This window comes from Centropristis striata, chromosome 14 (assembly GCF_030273125.1).
Source record: "Centropristis striata isolate RG_2023a ecotype Rhode Island chromosome 14, C.striata_1.0, whole genome shotgun sequence".
Classification (NCBI taxonomy): Eukaryota; Metazoa; Chordata; class Actinopteri; order Perciformes; family Serranidae; genus Centropristis; species Centropristis striata.
Genome location: NC_081530.1, coordinates 33,722,168 through 33,745,938, shown reverse-complemented (window position 1 = coordinate 33,745,938; position 23,771 = coordinate 33,722,168). Strand labels below are relative to the sequence as shown.

At 39.4% G+C, this 23,771-nt stretch overlaps 4 protein-coding genes across 6 annotated transcripts; all 4 read right to left on the bottom strand.

The window, feature by feature from the left end:
• Positions 1-387: 387 nt before the first annotated feature.
• On the bottom strand, positions 388-9,382 carry LOC131984857 (zinc finger protein 239-like). 3 transcript variants are annotated; one of them, XM_059349845.1, is made up of 2 exons: positions 8,871-9,382; positions 388-2,334 (listed from the first exon to the last, which is right to left on the bottom strand). In XM_059349845.1, the coding sequence occupies exons 1-2, from the start codon at positions 9,061-9,063 to the stop codon at positions 1,277-1,279; spliced, it is 1,251 nt and encodes a 416-aa protein (XP_059205828.1). In that variant the 5' UTR covers positions 9,064-9,382; the 3' UTR covers positions 388-1,276. The 3 variants fall into 3 exon arrangements, with proteins under 3 accessions (XP_059205828.1, XP_059205827.1, XP_059205830.1); XM_059349844.1 differs by lacking the exon at positions 8,871-9,382 and adding an exon at positions 2,655-3,111; XM_059349847.1 differs by lacking the exon at positions 388-2,334 and adding an exon at positions 4,692-6,436.
• Positions 9,383-9,750: 368 nt separating this feature from the next.
• On the bottom strand, positions 9,751-12,532 carry LOC131984831 (gastrula zinc finger protein XlCGF57.1-like). Its single transcript, XM_059349812.1, has 2 exons — positions 12,037-12,532; positions 9,751-11,689 (listed from the first exon to the last, which is right to left on the bottom strand). The coding sequence occupies exons 1-2, from the start codon at positions 12,227-12,229 to the stop codon at positions 10,353-10,355; spliced, it is 1,530 nt and encodes a 509-aa protein (XP_059205795.1). The 5' UTR covers positions 12,230-12,532; the 3' UTR covers positions 9,751-10,352.
• Positions 12,533-14,352: 1,820 nt separating this feature from the next.
• Positions 14,353-16,730, bottom strand: LOC131984846 (zinc finger protein 32-like). Its single transcript, XM_059349831.1, has 2 exons — positions 16,229-16,730; positions 14,353-15,750 (listed from the first exon to the last, which is right to left on the bottom strand). Exons 1-2 carry the CDS (start codon positions 16,419-16,421, stop codon positions 14,615-14,617), a joined length of 1,329 nt encoding a protein of 442 aa, XP_059205814.1. The 5' UTR covers positions 16,422-16,730; the 3' UTR covers positions 14,353-14,614.
• Positions 16,731-18,533: 1,803 nt separating this feature from the next.
• Positions 18,534-22,621, bottom strand: LOC131984808 (zinc finger protein 271-like). The gene is made up of 3 exons (XM_059349786.1): positions 22,123-22,621; positions 21,045-21,839; positions 18,534-19,927 (listed from the first exon to the last, which is right to left on the bottom strand). The coding sequence occupies exons 1-3, from the start codon at positions 22,313-22,315 to the stop codon at positions 18,954-18,956; spliced, it is 1,962 nt and encodes a 653-aa protein (XP_059205769.1). The 5' UTR covers positions 22,316-22,621; the 3' UTR covers positions 18,534-18,953.
• Between the last annotated feature and the right edge of the window lie 1,150 nt (positions 22,622-23,771).

Here is a 23,771-nt window from a genome sequence, read left to right as displayed (position 1 = left end):
AATAAAAGTCAAAAATTTCTGAAATGACAGACTTCCTCTAACAAACACACAGGAAGATAAATTATTAAAATAGACTCAAAAAAAAATTCTTAAGGTTGTTGTTTTTTATCCTTCCAGTCACAATATGGGTAATAATAATAATAACATTAACAATAATAGATAGGATTCATAAAGCATGTAAAACTTACTTTAATATGATTTACATGCCTGAAGAAATACAAATACAAAATACAGAAAAGAAAAACAGCATTCAGAGTTTGTGAGACTTTCAGACATGAAGAGGCAGTGGGAGTCAGGTGTTGACTTGAAAAGGTCTTGACTTGGTTTTTAAATGAGTGGAGTGAGTTAGAGCTGTGGATGTTTGCATGGATTTAAAAAAAAGGAAAATCTTTTGACTGAAATTTTATTCGCGCTACAGCCAAGTCACGTGCAGTGTGTGAAACATGTTCCAGGTTAGGTTACTTGACACCTGCTTAAGAAATACTAATGCATAAGAATTCAGCACCAAATGCAGCCATCACGATTTCAAGTAAACCTTTTATATATAAGAAAATAGAAAAAAAATACATCAACAAGCCCCAGGATTAAATAACAATGGGTGCAAATATCTATAGTGCTTTGTCTCGTTAAAAACAACAACAACAAACAGAACAAGCATCAAACAAACAACACCAACTTCTCTGTTCTGTTCTCTGTTTGTCTACAACAAGCACCGGACACTCTGTGCACAGTTAGCGATGCCGGTTAATTCACGATAACCATGTTTATGATCGGTGGAGATGCTGTGCATAATTAGCCATGCTGCTTTTGTTTTGCAACAGTTACGTCTCCCGTGGTTAATCCGTCGCTAATGTGATCACAGATCATCGTCGACGATCCAAAACCATACTTAACCTCTGGAGTTTCGTAAATTCCTCTGGAGCCTTTTTGTAGTGGAGACACGCAGAGTGAGCGAACATTTGAGAGGGCGTGGCCTGAGACTTTCCCAACGGCCACTCTTCACCCTAAACGAAACACGGCTATTGATCTCATAGGTGGCCCCTGTTGACTCCAAATGATGGAAATCCGTCGTAGCGACCTGCCTCTTTATTCTTCAGTTTGATGAAACTTTGAGGATGAACGGCCAGAACATTTGTTTTTTGACATGTGACATCCAGGCAAATCTTTTGCTATAAATATGGCAACTGAAAGGTTTCTCTCCTGTGTGAATTCTTTTGTGTGACTTTAGATGCCAACTCCCACCATAACCTTTACCACAAACTGAGCAGGTGAAAGGTTACTCTCCTGTGTGGACTCTCATGTGTCTCTTTAAATGCCCACTTCTTGTAAAAGATTTACCACACACTGAGCAGCTGGAAAGTCTCTCTCCTGTGTGGAGTCTCATGTGTCTCCTTAAAGTTCCACCCTGTGTAAAAGTTTTATTACAAAATGAGCAGCTGAAAGGTTTCTCTCCTGTGTGAGTTATTTTGTGTAATTTCAGATTCCAACTATCACCGCAACCTTTACCGCACACTGAGCAGCGGAAAGGTTTCTCTCCTGTGTGTTGTCTGATGTGTCTCTTTAAAGTTCGGCTGTATGCAAAAGGTTTCTGACAAAACGAGCAGCTGAAAGGTTTCTCTCCTGTATGAGAAAACATGTGTCTCTTCAGATAGCACTTGTAGCCAAATCCTTCCCCACACTCAGAGCAGCTAAATCGTTTCTCACCAGCACTAAATCTGGAATCTCTGACAGGACCACCATCTTTTTTCAAACAGTTCAAACCTGACTGAGGTTCTCTGGTCTCCTTCCAATCACCACTGTCATCAGTCTCAGGTTCAGAAGAGTCTGCAGGCTCGTCGTCAGTATCAGGTTGTAAATGTGGATCTGGATCAGAGTTCCTGTCTGGTTCTGGTCCTGCACAGTCCTCTTCATCAGCTTCTGATTCCATCCATTCAGTTTGTGTTTGATGCAGCTTTGAGGACTGAGGTTTCTCTTCATCTTCTTCAATCTTCACAGGGACAGGAGTGAATGTGAACTTGTTGATATCAGCCTCCTCCAGCCCTTGAAGCTGCTCTCCCTTCTGACTGGTCCGAGGTTCCTCCTGTTCCTCTTTAATGTGCTGGGGCTCTGGCTGTAGCACCGTTTGTACCACCGTGTGTTGGCTCAGACTTCCTGCTTCTATGAACTCTTCCTCTGCTGCATGACTCCCTCTGTGGATCTTTTGGAGGTGAGTGATGTCACTCTTCTGTTCCTCTCTAATGTGTGGGGGCTCTGGGTCCTCCTGGTCCAGACTGGAGCTCCTCTCCTGCTGCTCAGAGGGAAACTCCTCTTTAACCACCAACAGCTGCTGGATGTCTGCAGAGAAAGGTAAACACACACAGAGGCTCTTACAGCAGCTAAAGTAGGGCTGCCACGATGCGTCTCACTGTTCACAACATGGTGGTGCATGTAAAAACCGATTGATTACTTCGTCAAAGAAGCCTTTTGAAGCTGGACGCAGATGTTTGTGGTTGAAGCCGTTAAACGGACAGACTGGACCGCTGAAAATCATCAGGAACTCTCATATATATATTCAATATATTAATTACATATTGACTGACTTTAAAATTAAATAACCTGCTCTGTGTAACTGAAGTAACTAACCATCTCTGTGTAACTGGAGTAAAGTAACTAACCTGCTCTGTGTAACTGAAGCTGAGGGTTGAAAACAGCGTCCAGTAGTTTCTGTTGTCGCTCGTTCTTCTCTTTTGAACGACAAAGTTCCTCCTCGTACTCTGCTATCGTTCTTTCAAACAGCCCAAATATCTCTTCAGCAGCCGCAGTCAGTCGCTGCTCCACCAGCGCTCTCACCGTTTGGACTTTAGACATTTTTCACACAGTGACACCAACTTTTTCTCCACACAAACTCCGTCAGAAACACAGTTTGCTCTCCATCAAACAGTCACTCTGACTAGCGCCGCAGTGCTAACCAGCTAGCATGATAAGCTAACTTGAATGTGTTTGTAGTCTACCGGGAGATGAGTCAGAGGTAAAACATCCAGAAAGAAAAGGTGAACAGCACAAAGTCCATTCAGACACGTTCATCCGGACACACAGAGGCTCTGAAGGACCACAACACAAACTTTCTCACTAACAATAAAGAAACCGCTACTTGCTGCCGTCTTGATTAAACAGCGTGAAGTTAGCCGTAGTAAAGACGACAGCTTCCGGGGCAGAGGCGTTGATGGGTTTCAAAATAAAAGTCAAAAATTTCTGAAATGACAGACTTCCTCTGACAAACACACAGGAAGATAAATTATTAAAATAGACTCAAAAAAATTCATAAGATTGTTGTTTTTTTATCCTTCCAGTAACAATGTGTGTAATAATAATAATAATAACATTAACAATAGTAGATAGGATTCATACAGCATGTAAAACTTACTTTAATATGATTTACATGCCTGAAGAAATACAAATACAAAATACAGAAAAGAAAAACAGCAATCAGAGTTTGTGAGACTTTCAGACATGAAGAGGCAGTGGGAGTCAGGTGTTGACTTGAAAAGGTCTTGACTTGGTTTTTAAACGAGTGGAGTGAGTCTGAGCTGTGGATGTTTGCATGGATTAAAAAAAAAAGAAAAATCTTGTTCCAGGTTAGGTTACTTGACACCTGCTTAAGAAATACTAATGCATAAGAATTCAGCACCAAATGCAGCCATCACGTTTAAATGCTCAACCAATAATGTTTTACGGGAGGAGGATTTTAAAACAGCTGTTCTATTGCATCCTGCATTTTTTTATTTGTCCTTTCAATTATTTTTTTTTCCCAAAAAGCTTGTCTTTACTCTCTAGAATAATCAAGCACCTACATAACTTTTCAGAACTGTTTTTATTTTCCTTATGATTTCAAGTAAACCTTTTTATATATAAGAAAATAGAAATAAAAAATACATCAACAAGCCCCAGGATTAAATAACAATGGGTGCAAATCTCTATAGTGCTTTGTCTCGTTAAAAACAACAACAAACAGAACAAGCATCAAACAAACAACACCAACTTCTCTGTTCTGATCTCTGTTTGTTTACAACAAGCACCGGACACTCTGTGCACAGTTAGCGATGCCGGTTAATTCACGATAACCATGTTTATGATCGGCAGTGATGCTGTGGATAATTAGCCATGCTGCTTTTGTTTTGCAACAGTTACATCTCCCGTGGTTAATCCGTCGCTAATGTGATCACGGATCACGGTCGAAACTGTCGCTAAGTGATTACACGACGATCCAAAACCATACTTCACCTCTGGAGTTTCGTAAATTTCTCTGGAGCCTTTTTGTAGTGGAGACACGCAGAGTGAGCGGACATTTGAGAGGGCGTGGCCTGAGACTTTCCCACCGGCCACTCTTCACCCTAAAGGAAACACGGCTATTGATCTCATAGGTGGCCTCTGTGAACTCCAAATGACGGAAATCCGTCGTATTATTAATGTTGTGGCACGCTGTGGTGTTACATGTTTTTAAGGTGAAGAGAAAAAGAGAAACACATATGGAATGAATGAAGCAGCTGTGGGTCAAGATTAAACACAAATAGAAAAGTTAAGTTCTCTATAAAAGGATCACTCATTTATCATCTCCTGTGCAAAACGAAAACCTGTTTAACAAAGTTTGAAACTGTGAATGACATTTAGGTTGTTGAGAAGAAAAAGAAAATAATGACACCTCAAAACAAACATCAGAGCAGAAGAGTTTTATTAAAACCAACTGCGTGATGACATTAACCCTTTACATAAAGAACATGAGCCAACAGAGAAAAGAGACACAACGTAACTTCTGCTCTCTGAGTTGAGAACGCTCAGACTTTATGAAAGAAACATCAGAATTAATTAAACAAGATGACACTGATGAAGAAATGTATTAACTTTGTTGTTTGCTTGCTCATCTGACATAAAGAACTGTGACGAGGCATCGTGAAGAACCAGGATCTGAATCCTAAAAGCAAAATAACACCAAACAGCTTTCTGCTCACAGCAGAAGAAGAACGACTTTCTGACTCTGTTCTCATTTCAAACATGTACAGAAGTGTTTGATACCTCAGCTGCTCCAGAGTTTCCGCTGAAGCAGCGGTTTTACAGCCGCTGCGAGCCAACACACACGTCTGACTTCTGACATGTGACAGTCTGTTTAAGATTTGTCATTGTATTTCACACAAAGTGTGAGTGGCTTCTCTGTGTCAAATGTTTATTTGTTTTACAAACTGAGCTGAATTGTTTTCTTTCCCTCATGAATCCTTTTGTGGCTAAATCTTCCACCACTTAGAGCAGCTCAACTATTACTTTATCGGAATAAGTGGCACACAGTATACAGGGACTTTCTGCTTGTGAGAGTTACAACCTGACTGAGGTTCTGTGGTTTTCTTCCAATCATCGCTGTTGTCAGTCTCAGAGTTCATATGTTTAACGTGACTGTTCTTCTCTAGATGTCAAAGCTGAGTTAATTCAACAGCCACCAAAAGGACATTTGCCATCATGTTAGATTATGTGGAGAGTTATTGTTTCTCCTCAGTTTGATGAAACTTTGAGGACAAGCTAACAGCACATTTATGATATTTGACATTTGACCTCCTGGAGAATCTTTTGCTACAAATATGGCAACTGAAAGGTTTTTCTCCTGTGTGGAGTCTCATGTGTGACTTTAAATTTCCACTCTGTGCAAAAGATTTCCTGCAAACTGAGCAGCTGAACGGTTTCTCTCCTGTATGATTTCTTATGTGTCTCTTTAAAGTTCCTGTATGTGTAAAAGTTTTCTTACAAACTGAGCAGCTGAAACGTTTCTCTCCTATGTGGAGACTCATGTGGGTCATTAGATCGGAAGTTTCACTGAAACCTTTACCACACACTGAACAGCTGAAAGGTTTCTCTCCTGTATGAGAAACCATGTGTCTGTTCAGATAGCACTTGTAGCCAAATCCTTTCCCACACTCAGAGCAGCTAAATCGTTTCTCACCAGCACTAAATCTGGAATCTCCATCTTTTTTCAAACAGTTCAAACCTGACTGAGGTTCTCTGGTCTCCTTCCAATCACCACTGACATCAGCCTCAGGTTCAGAAGAGTCTGCAGGCTCGTCATCAGTATTAGGTTGTAAATCTGGATCTGGATCAGAGTTCCTGGCTGGTTCTGGTCCTCCACAGTCCTCTCCATCAGCTTCTGTTTCCATCCATTCAGTTTGTGTTTGATGCAGCTTTGAGGACTGAGGTTTCTCTTCATCTTCTTCACTTTTCACAGGGACAGGAGTGAATGTGAACTTGTTGATATCAGCCTCCTCCAGCCCCTGAAGCTGCTCTCCCTTCTGACTGGTCCGAGGTTCCTCCTGTTCCTCTCTAATGTGTCGGGGGTCTGGGTCCTCCTGGTCCAGACTGGAGCTCCTCTCCTGCTGCTCAGAGGGAAACTCCTCTTTAACCACCAACAGCTGCTGGACGTCTGCAGAGAAAGGTAAACACACACACAGGGGCTCTTACAACAGCTAAAGTAGGGCTGCCACCATGCGTCTCACTGTTCACAACATGGTGGTGCATGTAAAATCCAATCGATTACTTCGTCAAAGAAGCCTTTTCAAGCTGGACGGAGATGTTTGTGTGCAGCCATTAAACAGACAGACTGGACCACTGAAATCAACGGGAATTCTCATATATATATATATATATATATATATATATATATATATGAGCCAAAAATTATTTATTAAATGGAAAATAACTCAATTTTTGTTTGTTTTTTCTTTGGGTTAAAATCCTGAAAATAATTGAATATTTGATATTTTTATCAGGACTGCAGTTGATTGAAAGATTTAACCCAAAAAGTTGGAAAAAAAATATATATCAGTAATATTTTCAAAGCGTTACTTAGAAGTGGACATGTCTGCCATCAAGTGGCCAAAAAGGGGTTTTTACATCTTATATTTGACACTACACAAACACTCAAAATGCATCAAAATCAATTTTGTTCTTAATTTTTGACATACCCAAGGCTGTGATAAAAACCAATGCCCCAGCCAAAAATTATTTATCATATGGAAAATAACTCAATTCTTTTGTGTTTTTCTCTGAAAAATAGTGACATTGTGCAATCAAACTGGCATTTAAAAGGTTAAAATTCTCAAAATCTTTGAATGTTTCGTAGTTTTGAGCAGGGCAGAAGTTGTTTAAGAGGTTTATTCAGAAAAAGTAGATAAAAATATTAATCTGTAAAGTATTTATAGCATTTTTTGGAGGTGGACATTTTCAGCCCGAATGGCCTGAAAGCATAGTAAATTTTAAATCTGTCACTACACAAAAACTAAAAATGCATCAAAATCAATTTTGTTCTTAATCTTTGACATAGCTGTGATAAAAACCAGTGACCCAGCAAAAAATAATTTATTATATGAGAAATAACTAGATTTTTGTGTTTTTTTTTCATATAAAACATCAGTGACATCATGCAATCAAAATTGGCATTTAAAGGGCTAAATTCCTCAAAATCTTTGAATGTTTAATAGTTTTGAGCAGGGCAGAAGTTGCTAAAGAGTAGGGTGACCATATTTTGATTTCCAAAAAAGAGGACAATCGGCACGGCCTCGAGACACAAATTCAGACAGGCTTCTCGGAGGTTGATGAACATGCTTTATTATGCTTCAATGGTGCAAAATTAACCTCTGTAATAAAATAAAATGAAATCTGTAGAAACTTGTAACAAAATAATAGCTCTCGTAGACTCTTTTCAAATAAATTAATAAATAATATGAAATAATGTTCTAAATATGAACTCTTCTGTTAGAAAATCTAGCTTCAACAATATATCTCTTAATAACTGCAATAAGATAAATAATAGAAGAGTCTCACAAAGATACTAACTTAAACAAAAAGGATCTATACTTTTCATCTTTAGTTGTCTTTGAGCTTTGAGCTTTGAGATCTCCAGCACCTTTATTAGACACTGAGACATATGTGCCAGCATTGCACACGGTGCACTCCGCCTCCCACCTGTCCCGACCGGGACGGTACGTCGGAAATTTTTTTTGCAGTTCATCTGTGAAGCTGCACTTACACTTCGGCATTTCCCGTGCAATGCTGCTCCGCTGTTCGATCTGCCCTCTGTCTGCTCTGCTCTCTGTCTCTCTGTGTGTGTGTGTGCGCGGCGCTGACCCGCCCACTAGGCAGCCTCTTGGTAATTACGTCTCGCAAAATTGTGTGCAAAGCGCCGGTCAATTTACGTGCATGTGTACTGGTCCTATGAAAAACAGTGAACACCGGACATTTTCGTGAATTTATAAAAACCCGGCCGGACGCCCCGGACAGGACGTAAAAAGTGGACATGTCCGGGCAAAAGAGGACGCTTGGTCACCCTACTTAAGAGGTTTATGCAAAAAAAAGTAGAAAAAATATTAATCTGTGAAGTTTTTAGCGTTTTTGGGAAGTGGACATTTTCAGCCCGAATGGCCTGAAAGGGTATATTGAAGTGGGCCCAGAGGGTTTATATAGTTAGTGGTAGTAATAGTTGTTTCTGCAGACTTAAAGTAACATTTATAAACATAGTAGCAGTTCTTCTGTGCATAACACACACAAATCCTGACTTTAAAATAAAATAACCTGCTCTGTGTAACTGAAGTATAGAAATTAACCTGCTCTGTGTAACTGAAGTAAAGTAACTTACCTGCTCTGTGTAACTGAAGTAAAGTAACTAACCTGCTCTGTGTAACTGAAGTAAAGTAACTAACCTGCTCTGTGTTACTGAAGTAAAGTAACTAACCTGCTCTGTGTAAGTGAATAAAGTAACTAACCTGATATGTGTAAGTGAAGTAAAGTAACTAACCTGCTCTGTGTAACTGAAGGCAAGTAACTAACCTGCTCTGTGTGACTGAAGTAAAGTAACTAACCTGCTCTGTGTACGTGAAGCTGAGGGTTGAAAACAGCGTCCAGTAGTTTCTGTTGTCGCTCGTTCTTCTCTTTTGAACGACAAAGTTCCTCCTCGTACTCTGCTATCGTTCTTTCAAACAGCCCAAATATCTCTTCAGCAGCCGCAGTCAGTCGCTGCTCCACCAGCGCTCTCACCGTTTGGACTTTAGACATTTTTCACACAGTGACACCAATTTTTTCTCCACACAAACTCCGTCAGAAACACAGTTTGCTCTCCATCAAACAGTCACTCTGACTAGCGCCGCAGTGCTAACCAGCTAGCATGATAAGCTAACTTGAATGTGTTTGTAGTCTACAGGGAGATGAGTCAGAGGTAAAACATCCAGAAAGAAAAGGTGAACAGCACAAAGTCCATTCAGACACGTTTATCCGGACACACAGAGGCTCTGACGGACCACAACACAAACTTTCTCACTAACAATAAAGAAACCGTTACGAGCTGCCGTCTTGATTAAACAGCCTGAAGTTAGCCGCAGTAAATACGACAGCTTCCGGGGCAGAGGAGACGATGGGTTTCAAAATAAAAGTCACAGGAAGATAAATTATTAAAATAGACTAAAAATATTTCTCAAGGTTGTTGTTTTTTATGCTTCCAGCCACAATATGGGTCATAATAATAATAATAATAATAACAACAATGATTATAATAATAGTGATAATAGATAGGATTCACAAAGCACGTAAAAGTTACTTTAATATGCTTTACATGCCTTTTTTTGTAACCTTGTGGATTCATTCATTACCATTAACCGCTTATCCGCATTCAGGTCGCGGGGACTGGAGCCGATCCCAGCTGACAGTCCTCGTACCACAAACTGAAGAAGGGACAACTTTCAGGTAACTTTGGTAAACCAAGAATGTTTTTATTTTCTTTTGCTGTTAGAAACAAATAAAGTTGTAATTGTTACACTTCTACATTCAAATATTAAATTAAAATATCAGTTTGTGAACTTGTGTTTTGGAAAACAAAACAAAAAATAAACAGAGGAAATGAATATATCACATCATTGAAAATAAAGTATTGTTTAATTATATTGTACGTAAAATCCATAAACACAGAATAGATATTCATAAAAAATACTACAAGCTTTGTAGCATTTAAAAAAGACCTGAAAATCTTTCTCGAGTCCTTTGAAAAGATTGAAAAAGAGGTTTGCATCTCTTCATGTGGGCTGCTGAATGCAGGCTCTGCCTCTTTGTTCTCCTCAGTTTGATGATAATTTGAGGACGAGCGGCCAGCACATTTATGAAAGGTTTCTCTCCTGTGTGGATTTTCATGTTTCTTTAAATACCCACTTTGTGTAAACGTTTTAGCACACACTGAGCAGCTGAAAAGTTTCTCTCCTGTGTGGACTCTCTGTGTTTCTTTAAATACCCACTTTGTGTATTACATGTGTAGTCTCATTAGTGACTATAAAGTTCCACTCTGTGTAAAAGATTTCTCAAACTGAGCAGCTGAAAGGTTTCTCACCGGTGTGTAGTCTCATGTGTGTCTTTAAAGTTCCACTCTGTGTAAAAGATTTCCTACAAACTGAGCAGCTGAAAGGTCTCTCTCCTGTGTGGAGTCTCATGTGTTTCTGTAAATACCCACTTTGTAAAAAAGTTTTCTTACAAACTGAGCAGCTGAAAGGTCTCTCTCCTGTGTGTAGTCTCATGTGTGACTTTAAAGTTCCACTCTGTCTAAAAGTTTTCTTACAAACTGAGCAGCTGAAAGGTCTTTCTCCTGTGTGGAGTCTCATGTGTGACTTTAAAGTTCCACTCTGTGTAAAAGATTTCCTACAAACTGAGCAGCTGAAAGGTCTCTCTCCTGTGTGGAGTCTCATGTGTTTCTGTAAATACACACTTTGTGAAAAAGTTTTCTTACAAACTGAGCAGCTGAAAGGTCTCTCTCCTGTGTGGAGTCTCAGGTGTGCATTCAAATGTTCATTCCGTGTAAAAGTTTTCTTACAAACTGAGCAGCTGAAAGGTCTCTCTCCTGTGTGTAGTCTCATGTGTGCATTCAAATGTCCACTCCGTGTAAAAGTTTTCTTACAAACTGGGCAGCTGAAAGGTCTCTCTCCTGTGTGTAGTCTCATGTGTGCATTCAAATGTCCACTCCGTGTAAAAGTTTTCTTACAAACTGAGCAGCTGAAAGGTCTCTCTCCTGTGTGGAGTCTCATGTGTGACTTTAAAGTCCCACTCCATGTAAAAGATTTCCGACAAACTGAGCAGCTGAAAGGTTTCTCTCCAGTATGAGAAACCATGTGTCTCTCCAGATCTTGCTTGTAACCATATCTTTTCCCACACTCAGAGCAGCTAAGTTGTTTCTCACAAGCACTAAATCTGGAATCTCTGACAGGACCACCATCTTTTTTCAAACAGTTCAAACCTGACTGAGGGTCTCTGGTCTCCTTCCAATCAGCACTGTCATCAGTCTCAGGTTCAGAAGAGTCTGCAGGCTCGTCGTCAGTATCAGGTTGTAAATGTGGCTCTGGATCAGATTTCCTGTCTGGTTCTGGTCCTCCACAGTCCTCTACATCAGCTTCTGTTTCCATCTGTTCAGTTTGTGTTTGATGAAGCTGTGAGGACTGAGGTTTCTCTTCATCTTCTTCACTCTTCACGGGAACAGGAGTGAATGTGAGCCCCTGAAGCTGCTCTCCCTCCTGACTGGTCTGAGGTTCCCCCTGTTCCTCTTTAATGTGTGGGGGCTCTGGGTCCTCCTGGTCCTGGTCCAGACTGCAGCTCCTCTCCTGCTGCTCAGAGGGAAACTCTTCTTCACTCACCGACAGCTGCTGAACGTCTGCAGGAAACACAGAGTGAGGAAAAATACAGTCTGTGTATTCATTGTTGCTGTTGGACACAGATTGTTGAAACTGTTCCCAAAATGCTTTGGGAATATCAACAGGAACCATAACTTAGCTAACAAATCTGCTCTGTGTAAGTGAAGTAAAGTAACTAACCTGCTTTGTGTAACTGAAGTAACTGACCTGCTCTGTATAACTGAAATAAAGTAACTAATCTGCTCTGTGTAACTTAAGTAAAGCAACTAACCTGCTCTATGTAACTGAAGTAAAGTAACTAACCTGCTCTATGTAACTGAAGTAAAGTAACTAACCTGCTCTATGTAACTGAAGTAAAGTAACTAACCTGCTTTGTGTAACTGAAGCTGATGGTTGAAAACAGCGTCCAGTAGTTTCTGTTGTCGCTCGTTCTTCTCTCTTGAACGACAAAGTTCCTCCTCGTACTCTGCTATCGTTCTTTCAAACAGCCCAAATATCTCTTCAGCAGCCGCAGTCAGTCGCTGCTCCACCAGCGCTCTCACCGTTTGGACTTTAGACATTTTTCACACAGTGACACCAACTTTTCTCCACTCAAACTCCGTCAGAAACACAGTTTGCTCTCCCTCAGTCACTCTGACTAGCGCCGCGGTGCTGACCAGCAAGAATGCTAAGCTAACTTGAATGTGTTTGTAGTCTAGCGGGAGATGAGTCAGAGGTAAAACATCTAGAAAGAAAAGGTGAACAGCACAAAGTCCATTCAGACACGTTTATCCGGACACACAGAGGCTCTGACGGACCACAACACAAACTTTCTCACACAAAGAAAGTGACTCCGCTGTTTCTACGGACGTTACACGGCATATCGCTGAAGAGAAACATCCGGTTCCGCTGCGACTTGGGTGGGTAACCTTCAAAATAAAAGTCGATCGGTCAACCTCTGGAATGTAATCATAAGGGGAGAAATTTTGTTTTGAGACGCTTATGACCAACGTGTTTGTGTTGTTTTTTTTGCACCTTTTGAATTCATATTTTGTCAAATTTACATCCTTTACATTTAAACTATTTGTTCTTTTGTGCTTATACTGCTGCTTAATGATTTCCCTCAAGATAAAGAAATAACTTTTTAACATGCAGGGTGATCTAAAAAACATTTTTAGAAAATCATATTTTCATACATTTACAAAGATGAATACAGTACTATGTAAATAAGTTTTTTTTCCTTTTAAAGATTAAATTGTTTATTTAAAGATTACAGACTTTTATTTTTGAAGGTGAGCCTTAAAGTGTACCGTAATCTCTTAGAGGTAACAGCATTTCAACAAGCACTGCATTTTAAATAAAAGAATATTGACCTAAACATATATGTTTTATTTCTGTATGTCATTAACATGGAGATGTTTATTAAATATAAAATGTCTCAGCTTTCACTCTGTATCTCTCACTGTGAAATAAAGAACGAAAATGGCAAGTTTACAGTTAAGTGTATTTGGAAAGTATTTAGACCAAGGCATGTGGTGAATTATGGCAACAACAAAAAAAAAGTGTGAATTAATGAGTTGATATGTTTATTTAACCACTCCACGTGCTCTCAATGCCTACTGCTGATGTCTAACCTGACAGCTGCACAAACAGTACACTGACAGTTACACTGTAAATTGACATTTAAACATTATGATCATGAAATTGATTTACATCTGAAACTGTCCCATAATGAAGGATTCTTCCAAATATATTTCATTTTTGCCAACTTCAAGAATAGATTATTTTAAGGAATATTATTTTTGATTAACAGGCTAACGACAGACATTTCCCAATAAGTATTGATTAAGCTGCAAAATCAGCAGTTTAAAACAAACAGCAGGATAAAGCATAAAACATAACGTGATGTTTTAAGGGAATTATACATTATTTCATATGCAAGGGAACACCATAATGTTCAATAATACAATGAAGTATTGATGTCTGCTACCTTATTTTACAGGAGAGTAATTTCAGAGAACTCTAAATGTCCAGTGAACTTTTCAGTGAGAAACAACAACCTCACACATCAGCTGACTGATACAACGGTACATACAGTAACTCTACTGTAACTGCAGCTACAACGATACATACAGTAACTGTACTATAACTGCAGTAACAACAATATAGAGTAACTCTACTGTAACTACGATACATACAGTAACTCTACTGTAACTGCAGCTACAATGATATACAGTAACTCTAATGTAACTGTAGCTATAACGATACATACTGTAACTGTACTGTAACTGAACAGCTGCATATGGTAACATTAACGTTACAACAACACATTTAAATTCATATCTAATTCTCACCGCTGAGAATCTGTATGGATCATAGATTGACTGTTGACTAGTGTGAGACTGTTTTTTAAAGTACTTTGAGGCTTTCAAGCCAAATCTCTGAACAAAACCTGGTCCCGCCCAGGTTAGCTCCTCAGCATGAGTTACCATGGTGACCTAGCCAGGTTAAAAGAGAACCACCTTAGAGATACTGATAACTAGGGTTAAATCTCAGGTTACCTCGCTGACCCTCAAATCCTGATTCGTAGTACAGGGCTCTGAAATCACATAACAGGGATAGCTGATTCAGGGATTTCTGGCCTAAATTAAAGCATAGCATGCCTATCCTCGTACCACAAACTGAAGAAGGGACAACTTTCAGGTAACTTTGGTAAATAAAGAATGTTTTAATTTTGTTTTGCGGTTAGAAACAAATAAAGTTGATAATTATTACACTTCTACAATCAAATATTAAATTAAAATATCAGTTTGTGAACTTGTGTTCTGTAAAACAAAAAAATAAATAAGCAGAGGAAATGAATATCATATCACATCATGGGAAAGAAAGTATTGTTTAATTATATTGTAGGTAAATTTCATACACACAATAGATATTCATAAAAATTCCTACAAGCTTTGTAGCAATTAAAAAAGACTTGAAAATCTTCCTTGAGTCCTTTGAAAAGATTGAAAAAGAGGTTTGCATCTCTTCATGTGGGCTGCTGGCTGGAGGCTCTGCCTCTTTGTTCTACTCAGTTTGATGAAACTTTGAGGATGAGCGGCCAGCACATTTATGAAAGGTTTCTCTCCTGTGTGGATTCTCATGTGTTTCTTTAAATACCCACTTTGTGTAAACGTTTTAGCACACACTGAGCAGCTAAAAAGTTTCTCTCCTGTGTGGACTCTCATGTGTTTCTTTAAATACCCACTTTGTGTAAAAGTTTTCTTACAAACTGAGCAGCTGAAAGGTTTCTCACCTGTGTGTAGTCTCATGTGTGCAATCAAATATCCACTCCGTGTAAAAGTTTTCTTACAAACTGAGCAGCTGAAAGGTCTTTCTCCTGTGTGGAGTCTCATGTGTGCTTTTAAAGTTCCACTCTGTGTAAAAGATTTCCTACAAACTGAGCAGCTGAAAGGTCTCTCTCCTGTGTGGAGTCTCATGTGTGACTTTAAAGTTCCACTCAGTGTAAAAGATTTCCTACAAACTGAGCAGCTGAAAGGTTTCTCTCCTGTATGAGAAACCATGTGTCTCTTCAGATCTTGCTTGTAGCCATATCTTTTCCCACACTCAGAGCAGCTAAGTCGTTTCTCACCAGCACTAAAACTGGAATCTCTGACAGGACCGCCATCTTTTTTCAAACAGTTCAAACCTGACTTAGGTTCTCTGGTCTCCTTCCAATCAGCACTGTCATCAGTCTCAGGTTCAGAAGAGTCTGCAGGCTCGTCGTCAGTATCAGGTTGTAAATGTGGCTCTGGACCAGAGTTCCTGTCTGGTTCTGGTCCTCCACAGTCCTCTACATCAGCTCCTGTTTCCATCTGTTCAGTTTGTGTTTGATGAAGCTGTGAGGACTGAGGTTTCTCTTCATCTTCTTCACTCTTCACAGGGACAGGAGTGAATGTGAGCCCCTGAAGCTGCTCTCCCTCCTGACTGGTCCGAGGTTTCCCCTGTTCCTCTTTAATGTGTGGGGGCTCTGGCTCCTCCTGGTCCTGGTCTAGACTGCAGCTCCTCTCCTGCTGCTCAGAGGGAAACTCTTCTTCACTCACCGACAGCTGCTGGATGTCTGCAGGAAACACAGTGAGGGAAAATACAGTCTGTGTATTCATTGCTGTTTGACACAGATTGTTGAAACTACGGTTCCCAAAATGCTTTGGGAATATCAACAGGAACCATAACTTAACTCACAAACCTGCTCTGTGTAAGTGAAGTAAAGTGACTAACCTGCTCTGTGTAACTGAAGTAAAGTAACTAACCTACTCTGTGAAACTGAAGTAAAGTAACTAACCTGCTCTGTGTCACTGAAGTAAAACAACTAACTTGCTCTGTGTAACTGAGGTAAAGTAACTAACCTGCTCTGTGTAACTGAAGTAAAGTAACTAACCTGCTCTGTGTAACTGAAGTAAAGTGACTAACCTGCTCTGTGTAACTGAAGTAAAGTAACTAACCTGCTCTGTGTAACTGAAGTAAAACAACTAACTTGCTCTGTGTAACTGAGGTAAAGCAACTAAACTGCTCTATGTAACTGAAGTAAAGTAACTAACCTGCTCTGTGTAAGTGAATCTGAGGGTTGAAAACAGCGTCCAGTAGTTTCTGTTGTCGCTCGTTCTTCTCTCTTGAACGACAAAGTTCCTCCTCGTACTCTGCTATCGTTCTTTCAAACAGCCCAAATATCTCTTCAGCAGCCGCAGTCAGTCGCTGCTCCACCAGCGCTCTCACCGTTTGGACTTTAGACATTTTTCACACAGTGACACCAACTTTTCTCCACACAAACACCGTCAGAAACACAGTTTGCTCTCCACCAAACAGTCACTCTGACTAGCGCCGCGATGCTAACCAGCTAGCATGCTAAGCTAACTTGAATGAGTTTGTAGTCTAGCGGGAGATGAGTCAGAGGTAAAACATCCAGAAAGAAAAGGTGAACAGCACAAAGTCCATTCAGACACGCTTATCCGGACACACAGAGGCTCTGACGGACCACAACACAAACTTTCTCACACAAAGAAAGTGACTCCGCTGTTTCTACGGACGTTACACGGCATGTCGCTGAAGAGAAACATCCGGTTCCGCTGCGACTTGGAGGGTAACCTTCAAAATAAAAGTCGATCGGTCAACCTCTGGAATGTAATCATAAGGGGAGAAATTTTGTTTTGAGACGCTTATGACCAACGTGTTTGTGTTGGTTTTTTTGCACCTTTTGAATTCATATTTTGTCAAATTTACATCCTTTACATTTAAACTATTTGTTCTTTTGTGCTTATACTGCTGCTTCATAATTTCCCTCAAGATAAAGAAATAACTTTTTAACATGCAGGGTGATCTAAAAAACATTTTTAGAAAATCATATTTTCATACATTTACAAAGATGAATACAGTACTATGCAAATAAGCTTTTTTCCTTTTAAAGATTAAATTGTTTATTTAAAGATTACAGACTTTTATTTTTGAAGGTGAGCCTTTAAGTGTAATCTCTCAGAGGTAACAGTATTTCAACAAGCACTGCATTTTAAATAAAAGAATATTGACCTAAACATATTTGTTTTATTTCTTTATTTCAATGTTTATTTTATAAAAAATGTCTCAGCTTTCACTCTGTATCTCTCACTGTGAAATAAAGAGCGAAAATGGCGAGTTTACAGTGCATTCAGAAAGTATTTAGACCAAGGCATGTGGTGAATTCTGGCCACACAAAAAAAGTGTGAATTAATGAGTTATGTTTTTTTAACCACTCCATGTGCTCGCAATGCCTACTGCTGATGTCTAACCTGACAGCTGCACAAACAGTACACTGACAGTTACACTGTAAACTGACATTAAAACATTATGATCATGAAGTTGATTTAGATCTGAAACTGTCCCATGATGAAGGATTCATCCAAATATATTTCATTTTTGCCAACTTCAAGAATAGATTATTTTAAGGCATATTATTCTTGGTTAACAGGCTAACAACGGACATTTCGCAATAAGCGTCTTTGTGTACCCTGAAAAGCGCTCTATGAATAAAATGTATTATTACTCTTATAAGTATTTTTTAAGCTGCAAAATCAGCAGTTGAAAACAAACAGCAGGATAAAGCATTAAACATAATGTGATATTTTAAAAGAATTGTACATTATTTCATATGCAAGTGAACATCATACTGTTTAATAATATAGTGAAGTATTGATGTCTGCTACCTTATTTTACAGGAGATTCATTTCAGAGAACTCTAAATGTCCAGAGAACTTTTCAGTGAGAAACAACAACCTCACACATCAGCTGACTGATACAACGGTACATACAGTAACTCTCATGTAACTGCAGCTACAACCATACATATACAGTAACTCTACTGTAACTACGATACATACAGTAAATCTACTGTAACTGCAGCTATAACAATACATACTGTAACTCTACTGTAACTACTGTAACTGCACGGCTGCATATGGTAACATTAATGCTACGACTCAACACATTTAAATTTATATCTAATTCTCACCGCTGAGAATCTGTATGGATCATAGATTGACTGTTGACTCGTGCGAGACTGTTTTTTAAAGTAGTTAGAGGCTTTCGAGCCAATTTCAAGCCAAATCTCTTTACAAAACCTGGTCCCGCCCAGGTTAGCTCCTCAGCATGAGTTACCATGGTGACCTAGTCAGGTTAAAAGAGAACCACCTTAGAGATACTGATAACTAGGGTTAAACCTCAGGTTACCTCGCTGACCCTCAAATCCTGATTTGTAGTACAGGGCTCTGAAATCACATAACAGGGATAGCTGATTCAGGGATTTCTGGCCTAAATTAAAGCATAGCATGCCTATCCTCGTACCACAAACTGAAAAAGGGACAACTTTCAGGTAACTTTGGTAAACCAAGAATGTTTTTATTTTGTTTTGCTGTTTAAAAAACATAACGTTGTAATTGTTACACTTTTACAACCAAATATTTAATTAAAATGTCAGTTTGTGAACTTGTGTTTTGTAAAAAAAAACTAAAAATAAACAGAGAGGAAATTAATATATCACATCATGAAAAAGAAAGTATTGTTTAATTATATTGTAGGTACATTTCATACACACAGAATGAATATTAATAAAAAATACTACAAGTTTTGTGGCATTTAAAAAAGACTTGAAAATCTTTCTCGAGTCCTTAAAAAAGATTGAAAAAGAGGTTTGCATCTCTTCATGTGGGCTGCTGAATGCAGGCTCTGCCTCTTTGTTCTTCTCAGTTTGATGAATCTTTGAGGACGAGTGGCCAGCATATTTATGAAAGGATTCTCTCATGTGTGGACTCTCATGTGTTTCTTTAAATACCCACTTTGTGCAAAAGATTTAGCACACACTGAGCAGCTGAAAAGTTTCTCTCCTGTGTGGCGTCTCATGTGTTTCCTTAAATAGATATTTTGTGTAAAAGTTTTCTTACAAACTGAGCAGCTGAAAAGTTTCTCAACTGTGTGTAATCTCATGTGTGAATTCAAATGTCCACTCTGTCTAAAAGTTTTCTTACAAACTGAGCAGCTGAAAGGTCTCACTCCTGTGTGTAGTCTCATGTGTGCATTCAAATGTCCACTCCGTGTAAACGTTTTCTTACAAACTGAGCAGCTGAAAGGTCTCTCTCCTGTGTGGAGTCTCATGTGTGACTTTAAAGTTCCACCCTGTGTAAAAGATTTCCTACAAACTGAGCAGCTGAAAGGTTTCTCTCCTGTATGAGAAACCATGTGTCTCTTCAGATCTTGCTTGTAGCCATATCTTTTCCCACACTCAGAGCAGCTAAGTCGTTTCTCACAAGCACTAAATCTGGAATCTCTGACAGGGCCACCATCTTTTTTCAAACAATTCAAACCTGACTGAGGTTCTCTGGTCTCCTTCCAATCAGCACTGTCATCAGTCTCAGGTCCAGAAGCGTCTGCAGGCTCATCACCAGCATCTGGTTGTAAATGTGGCTCTGGATCAGATTTCCTGTCTGGTTCTGGTCCTCCACAGTCCTCTCCATCAGCTTCTGTTTCCATCTGTTCAGTTTGTGTTTGATGAAGCTGTGAGGACTGAGGTTTTTCTTCATCTTCTTCACTCTTCACAGGGACAGGAGTGAATGTGAGCCCCTGAAGCTGCTCTCCCTCCTGACTGGTCCGAGGTTCCTCCTGTTCCTCTTTAATGTGTGGGGGCTCTGGCTCTTCCTGGTCCTGGTCCAGACTGCAGCTCCTCTCCTGCTGCTCAGAGGGAAACTCTTCTTCCCTCATCGACAGCTGCTGCACGTCTGCAGGAAACACAGAGAGAGGAAAAATACAGTCTGTGTATTCATTGCTGTTGGACACAGATTGTTGAAAATGTTCCCAAAATGCTTTGGGAATATCAACAGGAACCATAACTTAAATCACAAACCTGCTCTGTGTAAGTGAAGTAAAGTAACTGACCTGCTCTGTGTAACTGAAGTAAAGTAACAAACCTACTCAGTGTAACTGACTCATGGACTAACCAGTAGTTAGAGGCTTTCTGGCCAATTTCAAGCCAAAACTCAGAACAAATCCTGGTCTTGCCCAGGTTAGCTCCTCAGCATGAGTTACCATGGTGACCTAGCCAGGTTAAAAGAGAACCACCTTAGAGATACTGATAACCAGGGTTAAATCTCAGGTTACCTCGCTGACCCTCAAATCCTGATTCGTAGCACAGGGCTCTGAAATCACATAACAGGGATAGCTGATTCAGGGATTTCTGGCCTAAATTAAAAGATAGCATGCCTATCCTCGTACCACAAACTGAAGAAGGGACGACTTTCAGGCAACTTTGGTAAACAAAGAATGTTTTAATTTTGTTTTGCTGTTATCAACAAATAAAGTTGTAATTGCTACACTTCTACAATGAAATATTAAATTAAAATATCAGTTTGTGAACTTGTGTTTCGTAAAACAAAACAAAAAATAAACTGAGGAAATTAATATCATATCCCACCATGGGAAAGAAAGTATTGTTTAACTAATTTGTAGGTAAATTTCATACACACAGAGTAGATATTCATAAAAATTACTACAAGCTTTGTAGCAATTAAAAAAGACCTGAAAATCTTTCTCGAGTCCTTTGAAAAGATTGAAAAAGAGGTTTGCATCTCTTCATGTGGGCTGCTGAATGCAGGCTCTGCCTCTGTGTTCTACTCAGTTTGATGATACTTTGAGGACGAGCGGCCAGCACATTTATGAAAGGTTTCTCTCCTGTGTGGGTTCTCATGTGTTTCTTTAAATACCCACTTTGTGTAAACGTTTTAGCACACACTGAGCAGATGAAAAGTTTCTCTACTGTGTGGATTCTCATGAGTGACTTTAAAGTTCCACTCTGTGTAAAAGATATCTTACAAACTGAGCAGCTGAAAGGTTTCTCACCTGTGTGTAGTCTCATGTGTAAATTCAAATGTCCACTCCGTGTAAAAGTTTTCTTACAAACTGAGCAGCTGAAAGGTCTTTCTCCTGTGTGGAGTCTCATGTGTGCTTTTAAAGTTCCACTCTGTGTAAAAGATTTCCTACAAACTGAGCAGCTGAAAGGTCTCTCTCCTGTGTGGAGTCTCATGTGTGACTTTAAAGTTCCACTCTGTGTAAAAGATTTCCTACAAACTGAGCAGCTGAAAGGTTTCTCTCCTGTATGAGAAACCATGTGTCTCTTTAGATCTTGCTTGTAGGCATATCTTTTCCCACACTCAGAGCAGCTAAGTCGTTTCTCACAAGCACAAAATCTGGAATCTCTGACAGGACCGCCATCTTTTTTCAAACAGTTCAAACCTGACTCCTTCCAATCACCACTGTCATCAGTCTCAGGTTCAAAAGAGTTTGCAGGCTCCTCCTCAGTATCAGGTTGTAAATGTTGCTCTGGATCAGATTTCCTGTCTGGTTCTGGTCCTCCACAGTCCTCTACATCAGCTTCTGTTTCCATCTGTTCCGTTTTTGTTTGATGAAGCTGTGAGGACTGAGGTTTCTCTTCATCTTCTTCACTCTTCACAGGGACAGGAGTGAATGTGAGCCCCTGAAGCTGCTCTCCCTCCTGACTGGTCTGTGGTTCCCCCTGTTCCTCTTTAATGTGTGGGGGCTCTGGCTCCTCCTGGTCCTGGTCCTGTTCTAGACTGCAGCTCCTCTCCTGCTGCTCAGAGGGAAACTCTTCTGCACTCACCGACAGCTGCTGCACGTCTGCAGGAAACACAGAGTGAGGAAAAATACAGTCTGTGTATTCATTGTTGCTGTTGGACACAGATTGTTGAAACTGTTCCCAAAATGCTTTGGGTATATCAACAGGAACCATAACTTAACTCACAAACCTGCTCTGTGTAAGTGAAGTAAAGTAACTAACCTGCTTTGTGTAACTGAAGTAACTGACCTGCTCTGTGTAACTGAAGTAAAGTAACTAACCTGCTCTATATAACTGAAGTAAAGTAACTAACCTGCTGTGTGTAACTGAAGTAAAGTAACTAACCTGCTCTATGTGAGTGAAGCTGAGGGTTGAAAACAGCGTCCAGTAGTTTCTGTTGTCGCTCGTTCTTCTCTCTTGAACGACAAAGTTCCTCCTCGTACTCTGCTATCGTTCTTTCAAACAGCCCAAATATCTCTTCAGCAGCCGCAGTCAGTCGCTGCTCCACCAGCGCTCTCACCGTTTGGACTTTAGACATTTTTCACACAGTGACACCAACTTTTCTCCACACAAACACCGTCAGAAACACAGTTTGCTGTCCCTCAGTCACTCTGACTAGCGCCGCGGTGCTGACCAGCAAGAATGCTAAGCTAACTTGAATGTGTTTGTAGTCTAGCGGGAGATGAGTCAGAGGTAAAACATCCAGAAAGAAAAGGTGAACAGCACAAAGTCCATTCAGACACGTTCATCCGGACACACAGAGGCTCTGACGGACCACAACACAAACTTTCTCACACAAAGAAAGTGACTCCGCTGTTTCTACGGACGTTACACGGCATGTCGCTGAAGAGAAACATCCGGTTCCGCTGCGACTTGGAGGGTAACCTTCAAAATAAAAGTCGATCGGTCAACCTCTGGAATGTAATCATAAGGGGAGAAATTTTGTTTTGAGACGCTTATGACCAACGTGTTTGTGTTGTTTTTTTTGCACCTTTTGAATTCATATTTTGTCAAATTTACATCCTTTACATTTAAACTATTTGTTCTTTTGTGCTTATACTGCTGCTTAATAATTTCCCTCAAGATAAAGAAACAACTTTTTAACATGCAGGGTGATCTAAAAAACATTTTTAGAAAATCATATTTTCATACATTTACAAAGATGAATACAGTACTATGTAAATAAGCTTTTTTCCTTTTAAAGATTAAATTGTTTATTTAAAGATTACAGACTTTTATTTTTGAAGGTGAGCCTTAAAGTGTAATCTCTTAGAGGTAACAGCATTTCAACAAGCACTGTATTTTAAATAAAAGAATATTGACCTAAACATATATGTTTTATTTCTGTATATCATTAACACAGAGATGTTTATTAAATATAAAATGTCTCAACTTTCACTCTGTATCTCTCACTGTGAAATAAATAGCGAAAATGGCAAGTTTACAGTTAAGTGTATTTGGAAAGTATTTAGACCAAGGCATGTGGTGAATTATGGCAACAACAAAAAAAAGTGTGAATTAATGAGTTGATATGTTTATTTAACCACTCCATGTGCTCTCAATGCCTACTGCTGATGTCTAACCTGACAGCTGCACAAACAGTACACTGACAGTCACACTGTAAACTGACATTTAAACATTATGATCATGAAGTTGATTTAGATCTGAGACTGTCCCATCATGAAGGATTCATCCAAATATATTTCATTTTTGCCAACTTCAAGAATAGATTATTTTAAGGAATATTATTTTTGATTAACAGGCTAACGACAGACATTTCCCAATAAGTATTGATTAAGCTGCAAAATCAGCAGTTTAAAACAAACAGCAGGATAAAGCATAAAACATAACGTGATGTTTTAAGGGAATTATACTTTATTTCATATGCAAGGGAACACCATAATGTTTAATAATACAATGAAGTATTGATGTCTGCTACCTTATTTTACAGGATAGTAATTTCAGAGAACTCTAAATGTCCAGAGAACTTTTCA